Source organism: Chionomys nivalis, chromosome 3 (genome assembly GCF_950005125.1).
Source record: "Chionomys nivalis chromosome 3, mChiNiv1.1, whole genome shotgun sequence".
Classification (NCBI taxonomy): Eukaryota; Metazoa; Chordata; class Mammalia; order Rodentia; family Cricetidae; genus Chionomys; species Chionomys nivalis.
This window is the reverse complement of record NC_080088.1, coordinates 76,596,915-76,621,903: the sequence shown is the minus strand read 5'-3', so window position 1 is coordinate 76,621,903 and position 24,989 is coordinate 76,596,915. Positions and strand designations below refer to the sequence as shown.

The 24,989-nt window shown below is 50.8% G+C and overlaps 2 protein-coding genes across 2 annotated transcripts in view; one reads left to right on the top strand and one right to left on the bottom strand.

Annotated features, from left to right (window-relative positions):
* The first annotated feature begins 393 nt into the window (after positions 1–393).
* Positions 394–2,300, top strand: Tmem191c (transmembrane protein 191C). Its single transcript, XM_057766099.1, has 10 exons — positions 394–548; positions 714–837; positions 917–967; positions 1,044–1,121; positions 1,312–1,368; positions 1,452–1,511; positions 1,636–1,700; positions 1,780–1,852; positions 1,972–2,012; positions 2,093–2,300. Exons 1-10 carry the CDS (start codon positions 394–396, stop codon positions 2,298–2,300), a joined length of 912 nt encoding a protein of 303 aa, XP_057622082.1.
* A 2,596-nt stretch (positions 2,301–4,896) lies between these two features.
* Pi4ka (phosphatidylinositol 4-kinase alpha) overlaps positions 4,897–24,989 on the bottom strand; it is a 137,621-nt gene continuing 117,528 nt past the window's right edge. Inside the window, exons 37-55 of the mRNA XM_057764479.1 lie at positions 21,637–21,756; positions 21,336–21,415; positions 21,029–21,222; positions 19,368–19,458; positions 17,545–17,712; positions 16,784–16,837; positions 15,019–15,139; positions 11,722–11,851; positions 9,902–9,972; positions 8,986–9,058; positions 8,845–8,915; positions 7,891–8,000; positions 7,436–7,540; positions 7,229–7,354; positions 6,900–7,020; positions 6,536–6,695; positions 5,520–5,609; positions 5,214–5,297; positions 4,897–5,119 (exon numbers count right to left, since the gene is read on the bottom strand). Of these exons, the coding sequence (XP_057620462.1) occupies positions 5,068–5,119; positions 5,214–5,297; positions 5,520–5,609; positions 6,536–6,695; positions 6,900–7,020; positions 7,229–7,354; positions 7,436–7,540; positions 7,891–8,000; positions 8,845–8,915; positions 8,986–9,058; positions 9,902–9,972; positions 11,722–11,851; positions 15,019–15,139; positions 16,784–16,837; positions 17,545–17,712; positions 19,368–19,458; positions 21,029–21,222; positions 21,336–21,415; positions 21,637–21,756 (2,021 nt within the window). The 3' untranslated portion in view covers positions 4,897–5,067. The remainder of the gene's footprint in view (positions 5,120–5,213; positions 5,298–5,519; positions 5,610–6,535; positions 6,696–6,899; positions 7,021–7,228; positions 7,355–7,435; positions 7,541–7,890; positions 8,001–8,844; positions 8,916–8,985; positions 9,059–9,901; positions 9,973–11,721; positions 11,852–15,018; positions 15,140–16,783; positions 16,838–17,544; positions 17,713–19,367; positions 19,459–21,028; positions 21,223–21,335; positions 21,416–21,636; positions 21,757–24,989) is intronic.

Below are 24,989 nucleotides of genomic sequence, written 5' to 3'. Positions count from 1 at the left end.
ATCGTTATTCTGAGCTTGAACTCAAGGTGATCGATTCTGTTGCTTCAGTCTCTGGATTTCTGGGATTACAGGCATGAACTGTCAAGTCCAGTCTTTACCTAGAATTTTGTAAACTTGTTATCAATCCGATATAGGTCCACATGTAGCCTTGACTAGCCTCAAATTCGATTACGCAGCAAAGGATGACCTTGAACTTCTGACCTTCGTGTCTCCCACACCCCAGAGGAGAGGAATATTAATATGGGCCACCAAGTTCCGCTTTGATAAAAATTTTACACCGAATTGATCGGGCGTGGCCTTTCTTGGGTCGGGCTCTGGCGCCCCCTCCTGCCCATTATGACGCGGGCCACAGGGCCGCTCAGGCGGCGGAGGTCCGGGCAGAGTGCTGGAGCTATGGTTGAGCCGCTGGAGCAGTTGCTGCAGCTGCAGAAGGACAACCGCGACGGCCGCTTGCGGAAGCAGGAACTGGAGGAGCTGGTGCGTGGACTGGAAGCCGAGAGCGAGAGCCTCACCGGGCGTCTGGACGAGCTGCGCGAGCGCGAGCGCAGGTGCGAGGGCACCGAGGGCCCAGGGCAGGCTACTGGCAGCCTCGGCTCTGGGCAGTGGGCTCAGTCTGGAACTCTCAGGCTGGCGGTGGGCCTTCCCACAGGATCCTGCGCCTTAGTTTCATCCCTGACCATTTGTCTCCCCCCCCCCCACCCCGTGCTGCGCAGCCTGCAGCGGAGACGAAGTCAAGCGTCGCGGGCGATTCGAGGGGAGGCACGCGAGGCGGCACGGGAGCGCGCGGAGCAGGCTCGTGGGCTACTGGAGGCCGCGGAGCAGCACCGGCTCGACCTGGTAAGGGCAAGAACAAGAGGTGGGGCCCGGGGTGGCGAGGCTAGCGGAGGGGCCTAGACAGCCTGGACCCTGTCTGCAGGAGCAACACAATCGGAAGCTGCAGGAAGAATGGGAGGAGCTGTCCAGCCAGGTACGTACGGAATGTCCCAGGTCACGCCCTCGCCCCCAAGTCCCATAAACCAGGCACTCACAAACTCTGTACCCAGCTTTTCTACTATGGAGGAGAAGAGTTGAGTCAACAGCGAGCAGAGCAGCGACTGGGAACTCAACTTGCGGCACTGCAGGTACTTGGGCGGGGCCATGGGCGGGGAATGGCTGTAGGCCCTTGCGCTTGCGTGGGTAGAGCTTCGGACCCGAAAGCCAGCGACCTAACACCCGGGTGAAGGGGGGCAGGGGGCGGGGGAGACCAAGCCCCCGGGGCACAGCGGTGTGCGAGGCCTGCAGGTTCTTGATATCACTTGGATTCTTTCGAAGAAACATCTGGAGCTGGCGGAGGCCAAATTCACCATGCAGGCAGAGGACCTACGACAGGTGCGAACGGTGCTGGGCTCTGAGGTGAGGACACGTGGAGAGGGCACGTCCTGGCGATGCTCACCCAGGCCCTTGGCTTCTAGGGCGCGCAGCGAACGGAGGAGGCCTGGGCCAGCTTCCAGGAGCAGAGCGGAGTCCTGCAGGTGCGGCCTCTTGGTTCTGAGAGCCGGTCTCTTCTAACGCTCTGCGGCCTCAACCCTTTCTCCTCACCCCCTGACCCGCGGTGGACCGCATTCTCCGCCCTGAGTCCCTGTTGCCACTCTCCAGGAGCTGCAGGGGAAGGTGATGGAGGCAGCGGCTGCGCTGGAGGCTACGCGTGGTGGCGCGGAACCGTAAGGGTTGGGATTAGGGAGAACGGCAGGGCAGTGCTAAAGCCGGGCCAGGTGGCCCATCTCCGTGCCCATCCCGCAGGTGGAACTCGCAGCCTCGTCGGGTGCAGGACTGCGCGGGCTCACTCATGGAGGAGGTGGCCAGGGCTGACTGTGTGAGCGCGGGCCGGAGCGCGCGGGCGAAGCTGGGACCCAGACTCTACGAGTGACCTGCTTTCTCGGGGAGGCTTGGCTAGTTTCTGGCGCAGAGCTGAATGCGTCCCTTTCTCTGCAGGAAAATCGGCTGTTTGGCGGTGTGGGCGCGGGGAGCATCAGGTGAGTGGCTAGCGGTGGCCCGGTAGTCCGGGTTCGGGGTCTCGGAGCCACCACCCACGCGTTCGTTGGTGGTTTCTCAGGTTGTGGGCGCTCAGCGCACTGCAGACGCTGCTTCTGCTCCCACTGGGCTTCCTGGCGCTGCCGCTGCTCTACGTGGCGCTGGGGAAGCCCGACACCGTCGGCCAGGGGCTCCCGAGTAGTCTTGGCTCGGACACAGTCTTCCGTAGGCTGCGGTACACACTGTCACCTTTGCTTGAATTGCGCGCGCGCGGACTGCTGCCTGCTTAGAGCGCATCATGCCGGCTTCTGCCACCTGCTGCACCTCTGTCTCCTTTGTGGTTTCTGAGGTGCCTACCTGTGTGAAAAGGGCGGGGTGGAGCTTGTGTGTTTCTATGGGCCCAGAGACCCCCTTGTCACCTGGGCGCAGGGGTACTGTCCAACAGCTGGGCTGCTTGGGTGCCCGGACTGTCCTCCAGCCTAGGGAGTTGTTTGCTACTGAGAGTTAGCTTTGGGCAGGATGAGTGCTGGCCTGTCACGTTCCCTCCGTGGTGTGTGGATTATTTTCCCCGGAATTACTCCAAATTCCCTGTAACATTGGGGTTCCCCTGGGCAGGTTTGAGTTCTCCAAACCCAAACTTCCTCACAGCATATGAGCACACTGATAGTGGGCTTCGTGAGGAACGTGCTAGTGTATACGAGGAATGTCTGCTCAGTGGAAATCAGTCTGGGTTAAATTTTGATCCTGCACATATAAGCTTTAGACTACTTACTTATTTGGTGGGGCGGGGGTCTCATGCTTTGACCTCACAATGTAGCTGAGTGATCATCTTACCTCTGGCTCCTGAGTGTTTGGATTGCAGACATGAGCCACCAGGTGTGGTTTATTCTGTTCTGGGGATCGAACTAAGCATTTGTGAATGCTGAACTATAACCACGCCATTTAAACACTTATAGCTTTTCTGATAAGTTTCTTGGCAACATGCTTAATGGCCCGACAAAATGGTCAGTGAAGATGAACACGGAGAAAGCATCTGTCGTGGTTAAGGTTAATCGCACCCAGCAGCCTATAGGCTCTGTCCACTGGAGCCTTCAGCTCCTCGACTGGGGTGATGGCTGTCTTGCAAGCACAAGGATGGAAGTTTGATCCCAAGAACCCATGCAGAAAAGCTGGATGTAGCCTAGCGGTGGTGGCACACGCCTTTAGTTCCAGCACTCGGGAGGCAGAGGCAGGTGGATCTCTGTGAGTTCCAGGCCAGCCTGGTCTACAGAGCGAGTTCCAGGACAGGCTCCAAAGCCACAGAGAAACCCTGTTCCAGCCCCCTGCCCTCCCCCAAAAAGCTGGATGTGGTGGTTGTGTCAGTGACCCCAGGGCTGGGGAGGTAGAGACAGGGGCGTCCTAGGGAGCTCCAGCCAATGAGAAACTGTCTCAGGAAACTAACTGGGGGCTAGAGAGATAGATGATTAATGGCATTTATCTTATGTGCATTGGTGTTGTGTTTGCATACATGTCTATGTGAGGGTATCAGATCTTTGAGTTACAGTTGTTGGTTTTCACCTGCCACGTGGATGCTGGGAATTGAACTCAGGACCTCTGGAAGAACACTCAGTACTCTTAATCACTGAGTCATCTCTCCAGCCCCCATTTGCTGCTCTCTCTCTCTCTCTCTCTCTTTCTCTCTCTCTCTCTCTCTCTCTGTCTATATATATATATGATAGGATTGTTCTGTGTAGCCCTGGCTGTCCTGGAACTCACTTTGTAGACCAGGCTGGCCTCGAACTCATAGAGATCCACCTGCCTCTGCCTCTTAAGTGCTGGGATTAAAGGTGTGCGCCACCACCACCCGGCTTCCATTTGCTGCTCTTAGAGAGGATCTGGGCTCAGTTTAGAGTATTTACACCAGGTGTCTGACAACATCCTGTAATTCTTGTCCCAGGGGGTCTGATGCCCTCTTCTGGCCCCCTCACCAAACACCAAGTATGGTCACAGTGCGCAAACTACACTCACAAATAATTTACAAAAAACCAAAACCAGTAGCGAGGTGGTGGCGCAGGAGGCAGAGGAAGGTGGATCTCTTGTTATTTAAGGCCAGCCCGGTCTACATAGTGAGTTCCAGGACAGCCAGGGCTGTTACATGGGGAGAAGCCTTGTCTTGAAAACAACAAAAATAAAATAAATAAGCCGGGCGGTGGTGGCGCACGCCTTTAATCCCAGCACTCGGGAGGCAGAGGCAGGCGGATCTCTGTGAGTTCGAGACCAGCCTGGTCTACAAGAGCTAGTTCCAGGACAGGCTCCAAAACCACAGAGAAACCCTGTCTCAAAAAAAAAAAAAAAAATAAAAAATAAAAAATAAATAAATAAATAAATAAAGAAAGAAAGAAAGAAAGAAAGAAAGAAAGAAAGAAAGAAAGAAAGAAAACCAAACCAAAACCAAACAAAGGCAAGGCTGGGAGTGCCAGGATTACAGGTCTGGGCTGCTACTCTTAGGTTCACTTTTGTTTGCTTTCTCAGTTTCTTTCCCACCCAGACTCTGCTTCCATTCCTGCCTTCTGACTGTCATTTGGGGGCTACTGGGGATGGGCCTTGTGCATGTCAGGCAAGGCAAGAACTTTCACCACTAAACTACAGAGATATGGAGACAAAGACCAGCCTAGGAAAGTCTCTCCTTGGAGAGAATGCCTGTTGGGATGAGTCACAGGCCGAGGCTACACAAAGCTAGGGCTGAGGTGTTTGCCTAGTATGCATAGGCCCTGGGTTTGATTATCCTACCAAAACCAAAAGCAGACTCCTTAAGCTCGACAGTGACTCGAAAGGACCAGAATTCAAGGGCAGCTTCAACTACAGGGAGGTAGGTTTGAGGCTAGTGAACAAAGCAAATGTAGCACATTTGGGGATTTTTATTTTTTCCATGTTTACACAAGAAAATACTTCATGTACCCATGTAGTTAAGACAGGTGAACAAGTGGGGAATGTGCCCAGTGCACAGAGACTCACACCTGTGCTCTCACACCTGCACACAGCACACTGAGCTGCTGTCAGCTCCATGCCCAGGCTGCCTCAGTAGGGGATGTCGTTCTGGTAGTACTGGATCATGTCATAAGTCCGGCTCCTGGAAGGTCAAACAGGAGAGTGAGGAGCCTCATCTCTCAGAGCCCTTCCCACCTGCTCACCCTTGGCAAGGCTCAGGGATGTGGGCGACTTGCCTGTTGCTGAGGAAACAGCTCTGGATGACCTTCATGATAAAATTCGCTGCCTCTCGCTCTGTCATGTTAGGGCTGAACCTGTGTCTGGGGAGAGATGAAAGGCTGCATTTGTGGGAACCTGTTGAGGCCCCTTCTCCTGCTGTGACCTAGTGTGGCCGCTGACCCTTTCCAGCAACTACTAGACCACTTGGGGAGCTCAAGGCCATCTTGCTATCCAGGAAGCCTGACTGCTCTGGGGTTCCCAGGACACAAAAGGTTTCTAGGTAGAGCCCCAGCACAGTGAGAGCCCTTCCCCAAGGCACCTACTTCAAAAGCTTGATTGTCTGGCCTCGGAAACAGGGCAGGCCTGTGTCCAACATGAGTGTGACTAGGGAGACGACTGCGTCCATGTAGGGCCTGTGGAGACAGCAGGGTAGGGAACAAAGCCAGCCTGAGCGGGACCCGGCTCCCCCTGTGACCCACCTCTACTTTCCACCATGTGGCTTGCTTCCCCCAGCCATGCTCAGGCAGCCGGTATGGCAGTGTCCTTCCCTATCCCCCACATGCCAGGCTTCCAGCTGAGGTTTCAAAGATGCTAAAGATGCTCTGTTGGGCTTAACCACAGTAGCATGTGGGATATGGCAAGGTGATACTCCATGTGCCATTGGGTTGGTGTCAGTCTATCGTGTAGCTTTGGAGGTGCGGGGGCCAGGAAGTCCAGAGGGGGAGCCCAAGGCTGGAGGGTGCTGGCAGATGAGGTCAGCTGTGGGAGACTGCAGGATGGGGCTGGTGGTTCAGAGCTGGAAGCTGCTCACAAAGGTAGACTAGGTGATTAGAAGGCAAGGCCCTTCACTTCTTAAAGATTTATGGCCGGGGCGGGGCGGGGGGGGGGGACGGACTGGAGAGATGGCTCAGCAGTTAAGAGCATTGCCCGCTCTTCCAAAGGTCCTGAGTTCAATTCCCAGCAACCACATGGTGGCCCACAACCATCTGTAATGAGGTCTGGTACCCTCTTCTGGCTAACTATAAATAATAATAAATATTTTTTTTTTTAAAAAAAGATTTATGGCCGGGTGGTGGTGGCACACACCTTTAGTCCCAGCACTTGGGGGGCAGAGACAGGCAGATCTTTGTGAGTTCTAGGACAGCTAGAGCTACATAATGAGACCTTGTCTTGAAACAAAAAATTATCTTTATGTGTGTGCCCACGTGTGTGTGGGCAGTGGATGGCGGAGCTGGAGTAACAGGCGTCTGACTGTAATCAGCCACCTGACGTCAGTGGTACTGAGCCTGACTTCCTCCTTTCCACCTTCACATCCCTTCCACATGGCCCATGGGCTCACCGCACAGCCAGATAACCTCGGACACACATCTCCATGAACCACTTGAAGGGTGTGGCTTCCATCTTGCCCCCCATAATCATCACCATCTCATCTGTCAGCTTGATGTCTGGTTCCCAGCCAAGGTTGCCCCCTGGTGAGCTTTCGAACATGAAGCCAAAGTCTGCAAAATCCCAAAAAGCTGCTTGTAACTGGGGCAGGAGTGAGGTCAGGGTGGTTTATTTCTAGCAGAGGGTCTTAGCTACAGGGGCCTGAGTGGGGGAGGAGGAGCTCGTGCCAGGCTAGAGCAGAGGCACTCCACCAGCTTCCCGTCTACCCAGAGTGTGGGCTGCCATTCTCGTTCCCAGCCCCCTAGGGCCTGGCTGACCGATGTGAATGATGTGGCCCTTCTTGTCCAGCATGATGTTGCCATTGTGCCTGTCCTTGATCTGCAGCAGGAACAGCAGGAGGCTGTAGGCGGCCATGCTTCGGATAAAGTTGTAACGTGCCTGTGTGGAGAGGGCTGTGGTCTCACCTGACTCTGTGTGACTAAGGCAGAGCTCACAGCAGTGAGGGCAGCTGTGTGGAGTGCAGATAGCGGCACTTTCTGCAACCAAGGTTCTAGGCCTCTGACACCAAGAGAAAGCTATGGGGGCTGCTTTAGCTCCTACTAGAGGCAGACAGGAGGAGGTGAGCTGAGGCTGTGGGGCTAGCTACCTGCTGGAAGGCCAGGGTAGACTCATCCCCATACTGGCGTGTGAAGTAGTCATACATGCCGAAGTCAGTTTGGCGGCCCAGCTGGTCTCTGGAGGTACAGTCCGGTATGCACTCAATCACCCCGCACTAGGAAAGGAGGGAGAAGGGACAGTCAGGTGGGAGCAGTGGTGTGCTGGCCCCTTTGCCTATCACGCTCCAGGAACTCACCCCAGGGGCGGTAGCCACCACCCGGTAGGGAAAAACAAAGAGGTCTAGGCCGACCAGCTGGAAGATGTTCTTGAAGAGGTCGATGATCTGCAGGGCTAACATGTCCTGGACCGGAGAAGGCACAGAATGCAGTCAGGGTCCTTTCCTCAGCCCTGGGACCACTCGGAAACTAGTGGCCCTCGAGGCTCACACAGTAGGGAAGGGGGCAGGCTGTGGCTAAATGAGATCTTAGAGGTCTGGCCTCACTGCCCACCCAGGCTGGGCTGTCACAAGATTGCCCTGAAGATGTGGGAGTGAGGCTGTCCCTGATGGTGCAGGGTGGGGCTGGGAGCAGGGGTTTCTGGGTTTGTTCTGATGCCTCCAGAGCACCTGAATCATAAAGTGCAGGAAAGGGTCACGTGTCACTAGAAGACAGTGCCTTGCCCTGCCAGTCTAAATAAGGCCAGCTCTGTCACCTGTCGGCAGTCATCCCCCACTTTGAAGATGGCTGCCTGCCAGCAGATCTTCTTGCCATCAGCCTCCTGCCCGCGGCACTCATCCTCAGCATCTGAGCGGCACTGCAGACCTGGGGAGGGGAGGGGTGCTCTCTGTCAGCCTGAGGGCACGAGGAGGCTGCCTAGGGTTGAGAAAGAACTGGGATCTTGAGAATCACTTTGGCAGAGCACTAAGGGGTCCCAAGAAACGCCATGAGTTACCATGTAGGATCACAGTGCCGGGACTTTTCCTAAGAACACACAAGTTTACAAGGAACTGAAACAGAGTCCCCTGGGGTCCAAGCTGAGGACTCAGGACCAAAACACAACCAGACCACTGAAGACATTTCCACACTGGTCTGTGTCCCCACAGAGTTCATACCCCAAACCACAACCGTGATCTTCTTTGGAATTAAGGTATTTGAAGATGCCAGTCAGTCATAGTAGATGCCAAGTGTCCTTTTGAGAGAGACTTGTCAGGTCACACAAGGCAGGCAGAGATGCTGGGATGCTAAGCAGTATCACCTACATGGATTGCTACAACCACAGGAGGGCGAGCCGGAGAACACCCAGCCCAGAATTTAGATTCCTGCTTGGCCATAGCCTGACCCTTCCCTCACTGAGCATGCTGGCCTGCGTCCTGATGTCAGCCTCCAGATCTGTGAGGCTGCACACCTCTCTGGTGTCACTCAGACTATGCTCCTCTCTACAGAGCCTGAAGCAACCAGTGTGCCCATAAAGGCTCAGTAGCTGGGCTCCGAGGATGGGGTTGGGGGCAGATTCCAGGGTAAGCAAGCATTGCTGCAGAGCACCCTGCCATTTCCAGAGGAAGGGTGAGTCTGCAGGGAGACACATGGCAGACATCTTTGATAGGATGTTGTAACACAGCAGCATGGGCGAGGAGAGGCACCCGGACGCGAGGGGTCCCTTACTGACCTTCTTTTTCAAGTTCGCTCACTCCACAGCGCTTCACCTTAAACTTGGCCAGATAGGGCGCCTTTGCAGCACTGAGAGGAAGGGAGCACATGAGTACAGTGGAGACTGCTAGTGTGGGGCACAGTGGGGACAGGCACTCACCTCTGCATTGGCGTTCCTGACATGTAGTCAATGTCTAGCACAATTGCTTCAGGGTTGCTGGGCAGGTAGCAGCCTGGGCAGGCACAGAAGGAGGTACAGGGAGCTATGTGTCACCACAGAGCCACAGCCAGTCCCCAGTCCAGGCTTCACATGCAGAGCAGCCGGATGAGGACCTTGACTTGTTCTATGCTCACTGTGGGTCTGCCCTTCCTGACTCAGACCCTTCCCCTTCAGGATCCATCCAGGCAAGCCTCCCAGGAGATGCTTCTCCAGAATGTTCTGGACTTTAGCTTTGTGGCAACTACCCTGCTGCTGTCTGGGAAAGTCTTGGGTTTGCTTCACTCTCAGTGGAGACTCCCACCCTAGCTGCACTGGCCTAGCATGCTCTAACACACTCCTCCATCTCTGTGTTCTTGAACGGTCAGGCACTCCCATTTCTCAGTGTGGTGGTTTGAATAGGCATGGCTCCCACAGACCCATGTGTTTGAATGCTTGGCCATAGGGAGTGTGTCACTGTGGGGTGGGCTTTGAGGTCTCAGAAGCTCAAGCCAGGCCTAATGGCTCACAGTTCTCTTCCTGCTGCCTGTGGATCAAGATAGAGAATTTTCTGCTACCTCTTCAGCATATGTCTGCTTGTGTGACGCCATGCTTCCCACCGTAGGACAATGAACTACCTCCAAACTGTAAGCCAGCCCCAACTAAATGTCTTTTTTTGGTACGAGTTGCTGTGTTTATGGTGTCCCTTCACAGCAACAGAAAACTAAGACACTCAGCAAATATGTCCACTAAGCAGAAAAGAGGAAGTTCATCCCTTGGGTGTTGGATGCTGGAGGCCCCAAGTGTGTGATGTGGCTAGCCAAGCCCTGTTTCCACATCAGTCCCTCATGCCTCACTGGCCCTGAGGTTGCCGGCTTACCAGGCTGCACTTTCACTTCAGACAGAGCTGACAGACAAGCCTTCTTTCTTTCTTCGCCTTTAGGGTAGGGCCTAAGAAACAAGACAGAGATGCTCTGGACAGGGTGGCACATAGCTCAGATGTGAGGACCAGTGAACCAGGAGCTGGAAGGCATCCTCTGCTATCTAGTGAGTCTGAGGCCAGCTTGGGCTACACCGAATGGTCTGAACAAACAAGCTGTAGCCGCAGACACTGGCCTCCAGGGACAGAGAGCTCACCTGACCCTACCAGGCTCAGGTTGTCAGGAAACCATCCATAGCAACTCCTGCCCTGCATTCCTCAGAGAAGCCAGATGGCCCCACAGGGTGGCAGGGGCCCAAGTGGAGCTGTTTTTGGCAGCTCTGCCCTCACATTTTATGGTGTGTGTGCTGCTGTTAAGGTACTGAGAGAAGAGGTGACTGTGGGGCTCCATCCAGTTCGGGGCTGAAATGCCTTTGCTTTTTTTTCCTTTTTTCTTTTTGGCTTTTCAAGACTGGATTTCTCTGTAGCTTTAGAGCTTATTGTAGAACTCGCTTTGTAGACCAGGCTGGCCTCAAACTCACAGAGATCCACTTGTCTCTGGCTCTGGATTAGAGGCATGCGCCACCACCACCCAGCCCTGAAATGTCATTTCTGTAACTTACTGTGTGACTTTTGCTGGTGAGCCCTGTGACCTGGCTCAACTAAGGTGAGGCTGAGGGTAACTCCAACTTTGTTGTGTCATGATGCCCTGGAAATGCACCTTCCTGCTGAGCTGAATCTGGGAGTGTTCTCCAAAGGTTCATGTGCTAAGGACAGGGGTTAACCTTTAACTCCCCAGTGAGGGCAGGCACGGCCACACACACCTTTAGTTCCAGCATCCAGGAGGCAGAGGCAGGTGGATAACTGAATTTGAGGCCAGCCTGGTCTACATGCTGAGTTCCAGAAGTCAGGACTATATAGAGAAACCCTGTCTCAACTCTTGCCCACCCCAAAATTCTCCAATGAGGAGTTTTAGGTGTCTGGGGCTATAGCCTTGCGGGGGTCAAGGGACACCATTGTCTTTCTCTGCTACAGTTGTCACATGTGCTGAGCACACAGTCACTAAGAAGACGTCCATATTGTCCCCCATCTCCCCTTTTGTATGTGTTTTGTTTTTGAGAGGGTCTCTCTATATTGCTCTGGCTATCTGGGAGATAACCTTGTAGGCCAGGTTGGCCCCAAACTTACAGAGGTCCACCTGCCTCCTGTCTCCCAGATACTGGGATTAAAAGTGTGTGCCACCGCCAGGCGGTGGTGGTGCACGCCTTTAATCCCAGCACTTGGGAGGCAGAGGCAGGTGGATCTCTGTGAGTTCGAGACCAGCCTGGTCTACAAGAGCTAGTTCCAGGACAGGCTCCAAAACCACAGAGAAACCCTGTCTCGAAAAACCAAAAAAAAAAAAAAAAAAAAGTGTGTGCCACCATGCCCAAGCTACACTGTTCTCTTAAGCTGATTATCTCAGGTGTTGTAGTGACATATTTCCCTACCCTTTTGTGTGTGGTCAGGGCCCCTGGGAACACAGAGAGGACCCTCAGTGAACACAGCAGGAGCAGCCTGCACACACACTGAGGGTATGTTAGCAAGCGGAAGATGCTTGGAAGAGCTGCGCCCAATGCTCTTTTCCCTTGGAGACCTTGGGCAAATGTCAAATGCCAACGCAGCTGATGCTCTGCCTTGCCCCATGCTAGGAGGCAACAACCCTGAAAGCTAAGAGAGGTGAGTAGGTGGGATGAAGACACGACGAGAAATCGCAGAAAACTGTCTCTCAGTGAGCCACTTACTTGATGATGGCTGACACATTTGTGATCTTGTTAAAGAAATCAAATTCTCGTTGATAGAAATCTTTGGCTGGGCCTGATAGGGACCCTGTGATCTCTTCTACTAACTGCTCCAGAAGGTCACCAATGTCAGCTGAGGAGACAAAGATGGTGAGTTTTATGGCTGCCACAGAGACCCTGAAAAGAAACTCTTAGCCAGATGGTGACACATGCCTTTAACCCAGCACTCAGGTGGGTCTCTGAATTGGAGGCCAGCCTGCTTTAAAAAGTGAGTTCCAAGACAGAGAAACCCTGTCTTGAAAAACCAAACCAACCAACCAACCAACCAACCAACCAACCAACCAACCAACCAACCAACGGCCCTTAAATATTAAAGATGTTTGCAAGACAGTCAGCTGGAGCTCTCCCAGCACCCTGCCTGCATGTGCAATGGACTCTAGACCTGATAAAGGCCACAACATGCCACCATTTCCCCCTCACTGTTGACACTGGTCCTGATGGTGAGTAAAATTGCTAGCCCCTAAATAAAGCAAGGTAGGGCCTAAGCCCCAGGTAAAGCCATACCAATTGTTTGTTTTGAAATAGGGTTGAAAGTAGCCCAGGTTGGCCTTGAACTTGAGACCCCTGTGCCTCCACTTCTATGTTTACAGATGTGTGACTCTTCTCCTACTTGGTGCTGGGGTCTTAACTCTGTAGACCAGGCTGGCCTCGAACTCACAGAGATCCGCCTGCTTCTGCCTCCTGAGTGCTCAGATTAAAGGTGTGCGCCACCACCACCTGGGTGAGATTTTTTTTTTTAGTTTTTTTTTTTTTTAGTTTTTTTTTTAGTTTTTCTAGACAGGGTTGAGATTTTTTTTTATTAAATTTTTTTTTAATTAAAAATTTCCACCTCCTCCCTGCCTCCCTTTTCCCTCCCCCTCCCCCCACGCCCCACTCCCCTCCCCCTCCCTCTCCAGTCCAAAGAGCAGTCAGGGTTCCCTGCCCTGTCAAAGGTCTTCCCCCCACTCCATCCAGGTCTAGGAAGGTTAGCATCCAAACCGGCTAGGCTTCCACAAAGCCAGTACATGCAAAGACGGGTTTGCTACACAGTCCTGGCAGACCAGGAACTCACTGGGGTCAGTCTGCCCCTGGCTTCTGAATGCTGGTCCCAAGGGCGTGCACCACCACACCCAGTTTGCTTTTTTTCCCTGAGAGCAGCCTTTAAGGAAGGCCTCAGAGGAAGGCCCTGAGTTCAAGGCCACCCTGGCAAACAAAGCAAATTCTAAAACAGCCAGGGCTACTCAGAGAAACCTTGTTGATGAGGGGTGGTGTCATTCTCACACAGTTAAGGCTCTCCTCAAACTTGCCTAGGTACTGGGATTAAAGGACTGTGCCATTTGGCCTGGCTAGAGCGATAGGAATTAAAATCAACAAAAACAACATTTAGTCCTATACTGAACTTGAGTTGGAAAAGGCTAGTCCAGTCTCAAAATGGGTGTAAAATGTTGTTGAGTCACCTCTAGCCTGGCTCTGGCCGCTAGGATGGAGGAGGCAAGCCATGCTCCAAAGGAATCAGAGCAGTTGAGGAAGCTGTTACCGATGGCCTGTACTTTGAAACCACAGATGACAGCTTGAGACTGTTCTGAGAAATGAGGAACACTTACAGACTGTGTGGTAATGAGAGACCCCAAGAAAACATCCAAGGCTTTGGTGCACACTTGATGAGGCAATGTGTGCTCAGCCACAAGAGGTCGTTTGATGTGTGGTGAAGCCAAGGACAACTGTTTCTAGAGAGATTCTAGAAAGTCTGGCGCTTACTCAGCAGTGAAGAGAGTGCTGGTTGGTGGCATTAAGGGAGACACAGAAGGATGTAACCTGAGAGGCTACTTTGACAAGTATGGCAAGATAGGCTGGACGGTGGTGACACTCGCCTTTAATGCCAGCACTCAAGCAGGCAGATCTCTGTGAGTTCAAGGCCAGCCTGGTCTACACAGTGAATTCTAGGACAGCCAGGGCTACACAGCCTGGCCTGGAGTACCTTACTATTAATGAACCTAATTGTAAGTGAAAAAAGGCCCTTTTTAAAAAAGAGATGTCATCATGGGACCACAGAGCTGAGTAGATCTGGTCATTTTATGTGTCATGGAGGGACTTTGGTTGTGGTGGAAACTTTGGTGGAAGAGGAGGCTATGGTGGTGTCCTGGTTATGGTAGCAGAGGAAGTCATGGTGGTAGTGGACTAAGATATAGAAACCAAGGTGGTGGAGGAGGAGGAGATGATGGTTACTGTCAATAAAGGAGGACATTTTGAATCAAGATTTTGAATCTCTGTGAGTCTGAGGCCAACCTGGTCTACAAGAACTAGTTCCAGGTCAGGCTCTAAAGTGACAGAGAGACCTACCTTGTCTTGAAAAAACAAACAAACAAACAAAAAGGAGGAAAGTTTGGTGGAAGTAGCTATAGTGGTGATGGTAACTATGCTGATGTTGGTCCAATGAAAGGGGCCAGTGCTGGCTGATGATGCTCAGGTTCCTATGGTGGTGCTCATGGGTCTGGTGCTGTGGGTGGTGGATACAGATGCATACAGAAGGTTTTGTTTTCAGACAGGGTCTGTGTGTAGCCTTAGATGGCCTGAACTTGTGCCTTAGACCAGGCTGGCCTCGAACTCACTGAGATTCACCTGCCTCTGCCTCCTGAGTGCCACGATTTAAGGCATGTGCCACCATGTCCAGCTCTTTACTTTTTATTTATTTGTTTTTGTGTGTGGAGATACACACTGTGGCACACATATGGAGGCCAAAGGACAACTTGCAAGAGTCTGTTATCTCCTCCCACCATGTGTGTTCCAGGAATTAAGCTAATTTTTTAGGTTTAATGACAAGTGCCTTTATCTGCTTAGCCAGGTATGGGAACAGAGACGGGAGAGTCAGAGTAAGTTCTGGGCTACACAACAAGCCCTGTCACAAACAAGCAAGAGAGCAAGCACACCAAAGAGCAAAGTGTGAGGCTTTACAGGTTATTGTTTGAGAACTGTTGCTCCTGAGTTGGCCACTCCTTATTCAATCATGGGCTGTGCTAGGCACAGATTCTGACAGAACAGGTAGCTGGCCAGCAGGGAGTTCTCGTACACCCCAGGAGCTGCAAATGTCATCTTATACCAAAGGATCAATGAAGGAAGTCCAGATGCTCTGTGTGTTAAGGGGTGAGGACAGGACACAGGGTAGTCTCCAGGCTGGGGTAGCACACACACAGGGGACCTCTGAGAAAGCAACCTCTAAAGGAGATGATGATGGGGAAAGGCCTGAGAGGCCAAGATACTCACGGTCTTTCTGGTGACCTTCTTCATCGAGATAGATGTTAGTTTTCATATTCCAGATGAACTGGTGGGCCAGAAGCTGGGATTTGGCTGCTGCCCAGAGAATGTACTCGCGCACATAGCCCATCTGTAGGAGGGAAGGCCACAATCAGCCTTTACTCCTGGAGGAAACTCTTCCTAACCTCGTGCAAGAGGGAACTACCGCACTTGGGAGGCAGAGGCAGGTGGATCTCTGTGAGTTCGAGACCAGCCTGGTCTACAAGAGCTAGTTCCAGGACAGCCTCCAAAACCACAGAGAAACCCTGTCTCAAAAAACCAAAAAAAAAAAATAAATAATAATAATAAAAAAATAAAAATAAAAAAAAAATAAAGAGGGAACTACCGCCATGGCTGTGTGCTTCCCAGCTGTGTGGATGGACCCATTAGGGTTAGCTGAGGGGCCAGGCCAGTAGCCAAAGGCTTGCCACTCATGGGCTAGGCTCAGGGCATGAAGTGTACAGTACAGGCCTGGGTCTCCTGTGTGGTCCCCCATTGGTATTTAAGAACCATGACTCTCAATTTCAACAGCTGTCAAATACAAGAAACACGTAGGCTAGGTATCAGAAACTCATAAGGTTGTGCAGACCACCAATTCACAGTGGTGGGGTCCACAGAGCTCGGGTGTGCATAGAGCAGCATGCAGCCAACACGGACCCTCTCTTTCTCCATTGCATTGTTCCCTACCATTTTCTGGTAGCTCAGGGTGGAGATACCGCAGACCCGCTGAGGGAGAAGGCTGGGAAGAGACCTGCTGGCACCTCAATGCTGGAGTGCTAGCCTCCAGGTTTAGTTTAGTTTTTAGTTAAAACAATTATGTGTATGGGTGTTTTGTCTACACATATGTCTGTGCATCATGTGTGTGTCTGGTGTCCACGCAGGTCAGAAGAGGGAGTTGGATGCCCTGGAGCTGGAGTTACATATGGATAGTTGCTAGCCATCATGTGGGTGCTGGAAACTGAACCTGGTTCTCTGCAAGGGCAACTTAACCACTGAGCCAGCTCTTCAGTTCCAGGATTTATTTATTTATTCATTTATTTATTGTATTACTGAAATACAACCTCTCTATGTAGTCCTGATTCCTGGAACTTGATATGTAGACCAGGCTGGCCTCGAACTCAAACTCCACCTGCCTCTGCCTCCCAAGTACTGGGATTAAAGGTGTGTGCCACCACAGCTGGTAAAATGTACTTGTTTTTTTTTTTTCATCTCATTTATTATTTTGTGTTTGTGTGAGCGCATGAACGCCACAGTATGCATGTGATGGACAGCTCTACAGTTGGTCCCCTCTTCAATCAGTGACTGAACTCCGTGGTCAGGTTCCTGTGACAAGCACTTTTATCCTGGGTGCTTGTAAATGTCTTGTTCAAGTCATCTGGTTGTTGCCACTTTCTGTGCAGTGTGGTTAGAACCTATCTTTTATCAGCTCACCTAAGCCTCACCACTTTCCTAGGATAACAGCCAGACTCAAGGAGGTCATGTGATTTGCTAAGCCCTGACCCAACAAAGGGGACCCTAGAACAGGCTGCTCACCCATAGGAAACAGACAATGTACCAGAGCCCGCCCTCTCCACAGAGCATGAGTGGCCTCAGGATGGGGCAGTAAGAATAAGGGCTCTGTTGTAATTGCACAGTCCTGTTTCTGAGGGAGCCCAGAGGGAGCCTGTGTGAGCTGGAGCAGCAATACATACACAGCTCTTGGGAGAAGTAGGAGCTGTGCTGTGTCAGTACATACCTTGTCATATCTGAGGGCCTGCACAATCTGGGGGATGTAGAACAGAATGGCATCCTGTAGAAGGAAGAAGGACTGTGAGTGACCTCAGAGTTGTAACAACTCAAACACTAATGAGCGCTGGACCTGCACATGGGATGCTGCCTCCTGCTGGAGAGCTGGGGAAGGTGTAGATGATAACAAGAGAAGTACCCGAGGCTTTGTAACACACATTGGTGGAACAAGCACATACAATATAGTACCTCACCTGTAAGGAGAGGAGCCTGCCCCAGCTAAAGACTCGCTGGTGCTGTAAGTAAGCAGAGCTCTAGAACATTTTACAGACCCTCCATCATGGCTACCACATAGAACCTCTAGGGTCCCTAAGACTTTGCTGTTGGGATAAGAGGCGTGGGTACACTACTCACTTCTTACAGCAGGAACCAAACTCAAGTAAACTTTCTTTTTAACCAAAAGATCCAATGAAAGCTTAAAAAAAAAAAGCCTAAAACTAGAAAATACATATGAATTACAACTCATTTTTTTTTTTAGAAAGGGTTTCACTGTGTTTTCTAGCTGGCCTAGAACTCAGAGATGCCTCTGCTTCCCTGGTGTTAGCATTAAAGGTGTGTACCTCCAAAGTCAAAACTCATCTTCTACAACAAATATCATGTCAGTAATACATAGTCTAGCTGTGCCCACACAGCTGGGTGCATCTCATATCTGCCCATTAACTACACTGGGGCAGCTACACCTCGGCTGGCTCAGCAGGGCTGGGGGCTCACCGGAGGGAAGGACCGCAGGACTTTCACCCCATACTGTGCAGTGAGAGGGTGTGGTGGATACATGCTGGAGAAGTAGGAGAGGCCTGTGGGTGGATCCGTGGGTGCCCAGCATAAAACATGGCTGAGCTCTGGAGCATCGGCATCAATGGTGTGCCAGGTGACCAGGAACTAGGGAGGAAGTTGGGAGACAGGGTTACAGTAGTCCTTTAGCTATGGCCTCTGCAAGAACAGCCACAGCCTGGGTGTGGTGGTGCATGTCTTTAATTCTTGCATGCAGGAGGCAGACACAGGCTGATCTCTGTGAGTTTGAGGCCAGCCTGCTCTACATGGCAAGCTCTAGACCAAAAAAGAAAAAAGAAGAAAAAGTGACAGTAAAAAAAACACTTATGAGAAAATGGAAAATGTTTCTGACATTTATGCAAAGAAGCATAATTGTAATAAATCCAGGTTGAGGGGCTGGGAATGAGGCTCAGTGGGTAGTGTGTGTTCCAGGCTAGTACGCACCGCATAGAACCAGCTGGGATTGTAAATACCTGTAATCTTGGCACATGGCAAGTGGAAAATGGAGGATCAGAAATTCAAGGACAACTTCAACTATATAGTGAATTTGCGGTTATATGGGAACCTGTCTATAATCAGAATTTAAGCAGACTAAATATCATAAACATAGTAATTATTACATACTAGAAGTAGAATATTCAAGGAGTTAAGAAACTTCTACCATTGAGGTTACCTGGTAACTTTTTGTCTGGTGAGAGAGATAGAATAATGATAATTTTGTTTTAGAGACAGGGTTTCACTTTGTGGTCCAATCTGGCCTCAAGATCAGAGATCCTCACACCTCTGCCTCCCAAGTGCTGGGATTAAAGACATGTGCCACCACCACCTGGCCAAGATTTTATTTATTATGATTGTTTGCCTAAGAGTACGTCTGTGTACTCTGTGTGCACTGCCTGAAGAGAATAGAACAGGGCTGGACCCCCTGGAACTGGAGTTACAGACAGTCGTGAGCTGCCATGTGAGTGCTGGGAACTGAACCTAGGCCATCTGTGCTCAGCCCCTGCCATCCATCTCTCCAGCCCCACTCTGTAGACCAGCTCTTCTGTCCATCTACATCTACCTGATCCTCCTGTCTCAGTCTCCCAAGGAGCTGGGATTATAGACCTGTACTGGTGACCAGGCCCAGCGGTGATGGTTAATGACAATTTAATTGGTTTGAGAAATGCCTAGATTAATAAGTACACCTTTGAGTATGCCTGTGAGGGTCCAAAGAGGACTGGGTCGTGAGGGCTCTGACCTCGTGAATAGACTGATTTTCCCTCCCCTCAATACAGGGTTTTTTCTTTGTAGCAGCCTTGGCTATCCTGGAACTAGCTCTGTAGACCAGGCTGGCCTTGAACTCACAGAGATCCACCTGCCTCTGCCTCACAAGAGCTGGGATTAAAGATGTGCACCACCACCACCAAACCTAGATTCAATTTTTGGTAGACTCATAATATGATGCCATTATTTTGAGGTGGTGGAAAGTGTGTGGGGCCACTGGAGGAAATCAGCCACGGGTGCCATGCGTTTGGATGCTGCGCTTTGCCGGGATCCCTTCCTGTATTCTCTTGCTCTTCCGTCCATCTGCCAGGACATGAACGGCCTCCTGCACATGGGCCTGCTGCTCAGCCATAATAGGCTGAGCTCCCTGAGACTGAGTCAAAGTAACTTTCTTCTCCTGATTGTTCTGTGAGGTATTTGGTCATAGTAGTGAGGGTAGCCAGGCTTCTCTGGAAGACATTCGAGATGTACTTTGAGCTGGTGTGTGTGGGCTGTCCTACCTTGATGGCTTCAGGGACATCACTAACAGCTCCTGGGTCCAACCGGACAAGACGGGTCACTTCATTTCCAATGGCTTCTGTATTCTTGAACCTACAATGTACAGAGGGTTTGGGTGTGGTAGCTGCACCAGCAGGTACATTCTTCACTGCCACAGAAGAGCCAGAGGGGAACACTTAGCTGGAGGGATTTAGATCAACACTATATTACAGATATCTAAATGTATTACTTATAGGCAAGTAATACATTACAAAGTCTGAAAAGAACCCTTTGAAAAATCACATCATTACAGCATTCACAAGGAGGTGACAGGATGAATGTCATGATTCCAGGCAACCCTGGTTACAGAGACACCCTTTCTATGTACGATGTAACCCTTTCTATGTACGATGTAACCCTTTCTATGTACGATGTAACCCTTTCTATGTACGATGTAACCCTTTCTATGTAAAATGGCTTAGTGAACAAAGGCTGATGTCAACCTTGATGACCTAAGTTCACTTCCTAGTCCCACATAATGAAAAGAGAACCAACTCTGCAAGTTAGCTTCTAAATTGGACACACATGCATGCACACACACACATATGCATAAACAGACACACACAGACATATTCTCTCTCTCTCTCTCTCTCTCTCTCTCTCTCTCTCTCTCTCTCTCTCTCACACACACACACACACACACACATTCCTCCAAAGCAAAAAACAAACATTTAACAAAAGTGAAGGAAAAAAGAAAAACAATAGCATTACTAGGTTGCTATGAGGAAATGGCAGAACCCTACCCTATCTTGCCATTTATCCTTCTTACTACCGTAGCTCTGCGCCTAGCCTTCTGCATTGCATTTGGCTCAGCATCTTAGCTCACAGTCTGAACCTGTAGAGCCCCTTACCTGGTGGTGAGAGGGCAGGCATGAGCCTATAGATGTTCCTGACCCAGGCTAATGCAAGGGACAGTCTCCATGAACATTCTGCTTTGAAGGGCTTAAGAGAACCAGTCTGCTGTCCTGGGCCTGAGGACCAGGTAGAGGACACAGAAAAGTGGCTGAGCTTTGCTCCCAGTCATACATACCTGTCCCTGCTTGTCGGGAAGCAGGCTGAGGGACCTTGTAGGTCATGGGGCCTCTGCAAGCTCATCTTACCTACTGCTGCAATCTAAAGGTTTTATTTCTGTCTGAGATTCTCACCTTGAGAGAACTTATGGCACACTAGGCAGACAGCTACAGCAAGACAGTCTGCTCTCAGCTCAAGATCCAAGATGGCATTATTCAAACACACACACAATCCAAGTTGTTTCTGTGGACTACCTCCCAGGAGGGAAGCCTTTATAAATTACATTGTGACTCTACCATTTTTTTTAAACAGTGCCAGGGACTGAACCAGGTTCTTGTGCACGCTAGCTAAGAGGTCTACCATTGAGCTACACTCCCTAGTCATACATGGTGGTTCTGAATTCAGCTAGATATTACTTTCTTAGTTCTGTGTGCAATGGCACCTAGGTAGGAGCTGACACGCTCACAGGGTCACTGTGTAACCTCTTCACGGACTAGGTGAGAATCCCGAGTGTCCCTGACAGGAGCCACGTCATATTTCATGGCACTCAGGATACAGCTGACAGGTCACGACACTGAACCTCTGATGAAGCTGGGGTGACTGGAAGGCCTACCTGGCTGGCAGCTGCACAGCAAGGTAGGGGGAGATGCTCCAGGCAAGGTTCACGTTGTCTTTCCACTGCTTCTCACTCAGGCTGATGTATTTGGACCTCCAGTTGGCCACGCTGTTCTCTCCTGCCTGGTCCAGCTCTAGTTCTGGGGCTGACAGCGGGTTGTACCAAGTGATGAGACGCTCAATCTCAGTGGCCTGGTGAGACCAAACAATACCCAGTGTATTTTCTGCAGGCGTCCGCACGCTGCTTCCACCCTAAGGTGCTGTGCTGTTACACAGTGGGGAGTGCCTGTGGCCACGGGTCTCACCAACAGGGACAACAGCAGTGTCCTGCGCTTCATGTAGTACTTGTGCAGCTGGGAACCCCGGTTGGTTTTCTTAGACATGCCTGGGGAGCGAAGATGAAACATGTCATTGTCCTTCCAGCCACTCTTCCGCCCTGTCTTTCCTTTGGTGACTGAACCGAAAACCTTGGTCCTGTTTTAGAATCTAGAAGAAGCTGCCTTTTCATGTTCTCTTCTGCCATCTAAGTGAGTGCCCATCATACCACCAAGATGGGAACTCAATAGAGGACAGAAGACATAGGAGCCACCCCCTACCCTGACTAACCTGACTTTTTGGAGATGGTTGACATGCCACTGGAGAGGGGATAAGTGTTGATCCAGCCCTGTGTTGCCTGTTGTCGAGAGCCCACAGTTATATCCAAGTTGCTTCGAGTGTCCTGGTTATCTGTGGACAAATACATTGCAGAGTCTGGGATGAGGTGGCTCAAGACAAGGTCAAAGGGAGCCGGGCGATGGTGGCGCACGCCTTTAATCCCAGCACTCGGGAGGCAGAGGCAGGCGGCTCTCTGTGAGTTCGAGACCAGCCTGGTCTACAGAGCTAGTTCCAGGACAGGCTCCAAAAAGCCACAGAGAAACCCTGTCTCGAAAAACCAAAAAAAAAAAAAAAAAAAAAGACAAGGTCAAAGGAAGAGAACTCAGCACGGCTTGCTTTGCAAACACAGGTACCAAGGTTGACTTCCCTAGAACCTACATTAAATAACTTGGGTGTGGTGGTGCATCTGAAGATGGATGCTAAGAAGAAATCCCACACTCCAGCACGCATCCTCCTAGTCCTGATGCTGGACAGATGAAGATGGAGCTGGCCCAGTCTATTTGGCAAGTTCCAGCCCAGTAAAAGACCTTATCCAGAAAAAAAGAAAGACATCATAGAGCTGGGTGGTGGTGGCACATGCCTTTAATCCCAACACTCGGGAGGCAGAGGCAGGAGGATCTATGTGAGTTTGAGGCCAGCCTGGTATACAGAGCAAGTCCCAGGACAGTCAGGACTACACAGAGAAACCTTGTCTTGATTTTTTTTTTTTTTTTTTGATTTTCGAGACAGGGTTTCTCCATAGCTTTTGTTTCCTGTCCTGGAACTAGCTCTTGTAGCCCAGGCTGGCCTTGAACTCACAGAAATCCGCCTGCCTCTGCCTCCCGAGTGCTGGGATTAAAGGCGTGCGCCACCACCGCCCGGCTAGAAACCTTGTCTTGAAAAACCAAAAAATAGGATAAAATAAATTCTATCAGTTATTAAAAAAATATTTTGTGTATTTGAGTGTTTTGCCTTTATATATGTACAGGTGCTTATGGAGGACAGAAAACAGTATTGCATCCCTCTACAGATGGTTGTGAGCCACCATATGGGTGCTAAGGATTGAACCAAGGTCCTCTAGAAGAACAGAGTGCTCTAGCCACTGAGTGGCCTCTCCAGCCCCTGCCATTGTTTTTTTTCCTTGCTTACTGGTACTGCACTGTCTAACACAACCACAGCAGGAACTTGAACATCCAGGGGACAAATTACACAATTTGTTGGCTCTGCTTTCCGTGGAAGCAGAAAGAAACCTAGCTTTAAGGCTTCTTTCTTTTTCCTGGGAGAGACTGTCTGCAGGTCTACCTACAGGAACAAACCCTCACCATCAGCAGCTCTATGCTCAGGAAGGTTTGCTGCCGCTGACATGTCAGGATTAACTTGGAATGTTCTTTTCTTTGCCCTGGAGAGCTATTTGTTTCAGTATAATTTGGCTTTATGTATGTATGCATGTTATATATATATGTATGTACACACCCATAGGAATACACACACACACACACACACACACATTCTGCTTCCTTTCAGACTCAGCTCAGGGGGTCACTGTTTCTAGAGAATTTTCTTTCTGGAGAGGTGCCCTTGAATCCCCTCTGTTGAAGTTACTTGACGGCCCCTTGTCAGATGACAATAGATTATGTGTAAATTCATGAATTCCCCCACTCAGTAGGCATCTGGGATGTGAGCTGGTCCAGGGAGAAGTTATAAGAAAGTGTCCTGCAATTGCCATACGAACCAGCATGGGTTAGAGGAAAGGTAGCAGGCAGGCAAGTACTGGCTTTTCAACAATATAAGGCACAGCCAAGATCAGGGTTCACTTGGGCCCTAACTGTTCTTATATGGCCTTTCCAGAACCACTTACAGAGAACAAACCCCTCCCATGTACTCCTGTCTGTCTGCACCCCACCCCTCCCGTGTACTCCTGTCTGTCTGCACCCCACCCCTCCCGTTCATTGTCTTCCCATAACTATTTCATCAGTAGTAAAAGGCACTATAATTTCTGCTGGGTCTATACCTGCTAGTTGACGAAGTCTCAGTTTACCTTTTATAATTAATTCAGAAACTTTTTCCACCTAAATTTTAAATTTTTTACTTGCTTTTATGTGGTATAAATATCCATTCTAAAATAATATCTTCCCTCTGCATTAAAATCCCTGTAGGAGAAATTCTGGAAGGCAATATGACTAGGATACAACTAAGATTTGGGTTCACCCTATCCACATGTGCCTCCTGTAATTTTTCCTCAACCATTGTCAGTTCCTTTTCTGCTAGTTCAGCATATTCTTTATAGTATGATTTGATCTTTCTATATAGCTCAGTCAGTAGAGCATGAGACTCTTAATCTCAGGGTTGTGGGTTCGTGCCCCACGTTGGGCGCCACTCTGTTGTAAGAGGAGCGGGCTGCGTTCCCGGCCCCCCGGCTAGCTTAACCCCCAAAATAACCACATGGAAATTGTATTAATTAAATTGCTGCCTGGCCCATTATCTTTAGCCTTTTATTGGCTAACTCTCACATCTTAATTAACCCATTTCTATTAATATGTATCGCCACTTGACTGTGGCTTACCGGCATGAGTCTAACCAGCGTCCATCTTGGAGAGGAGAGCCATGGCATCTGCCACACTGCCTTCTTCCTCCCAGCATCCAGTCCTGTCTTCCCCGCCTATCTAAGTTCTACCCTATCAAAAGGCCAAGGCAGTTTCTTTGACCAATGAAAGCAACACATGGAAAGAAGACCCTCCTACACCATGCCTGCACCCCACCCCCTCCTGTGTACTCCTGTCTGTCTGCACCCCACCCCCTCCTGTGTACTCCTGTCTGTCTGCACCCCACCCCCTCCTGTGCACTCCTGTCTGCCTGCACCCCACCCCCTCCTATGTACTCCTGTCTGTCTGCACCCCACCCCCTCCTGTGTACTCCTGTCTGTCTGCACCCCACCCCCTCCTGTGTATTCCTGTCTGTAGTACCCCCACCCCCTCCTGTGTACTCCTGTCTGTACTCCACCCCACCCCCTCCTGTGTACTCCTGTCTGTCTGTACCCCACCCCCTCCTGTGTACTCCTGTCTGTACTCCACCCCACCCCCTCCTGTGTACTCCTGTCTGTACTCCACCCCACCCCCTCCTGTGTACTCCTGTCTGTACTCCACCCCACCCCCTCCTGTGTACTCCTGTCTGTCTGTACCCCACCCCCTCCTGTGTACTCCTGTCTGTCTGCACCCCACCCCCTCCTGTGTACTCCTGTCTGTCTGCACCCCATCCCCTCCTGTGCACTCCTGTCTGTACTCCACCCCACCCCTCCTGTGTACTCCTGTCTGTCTGCACCCCACCCC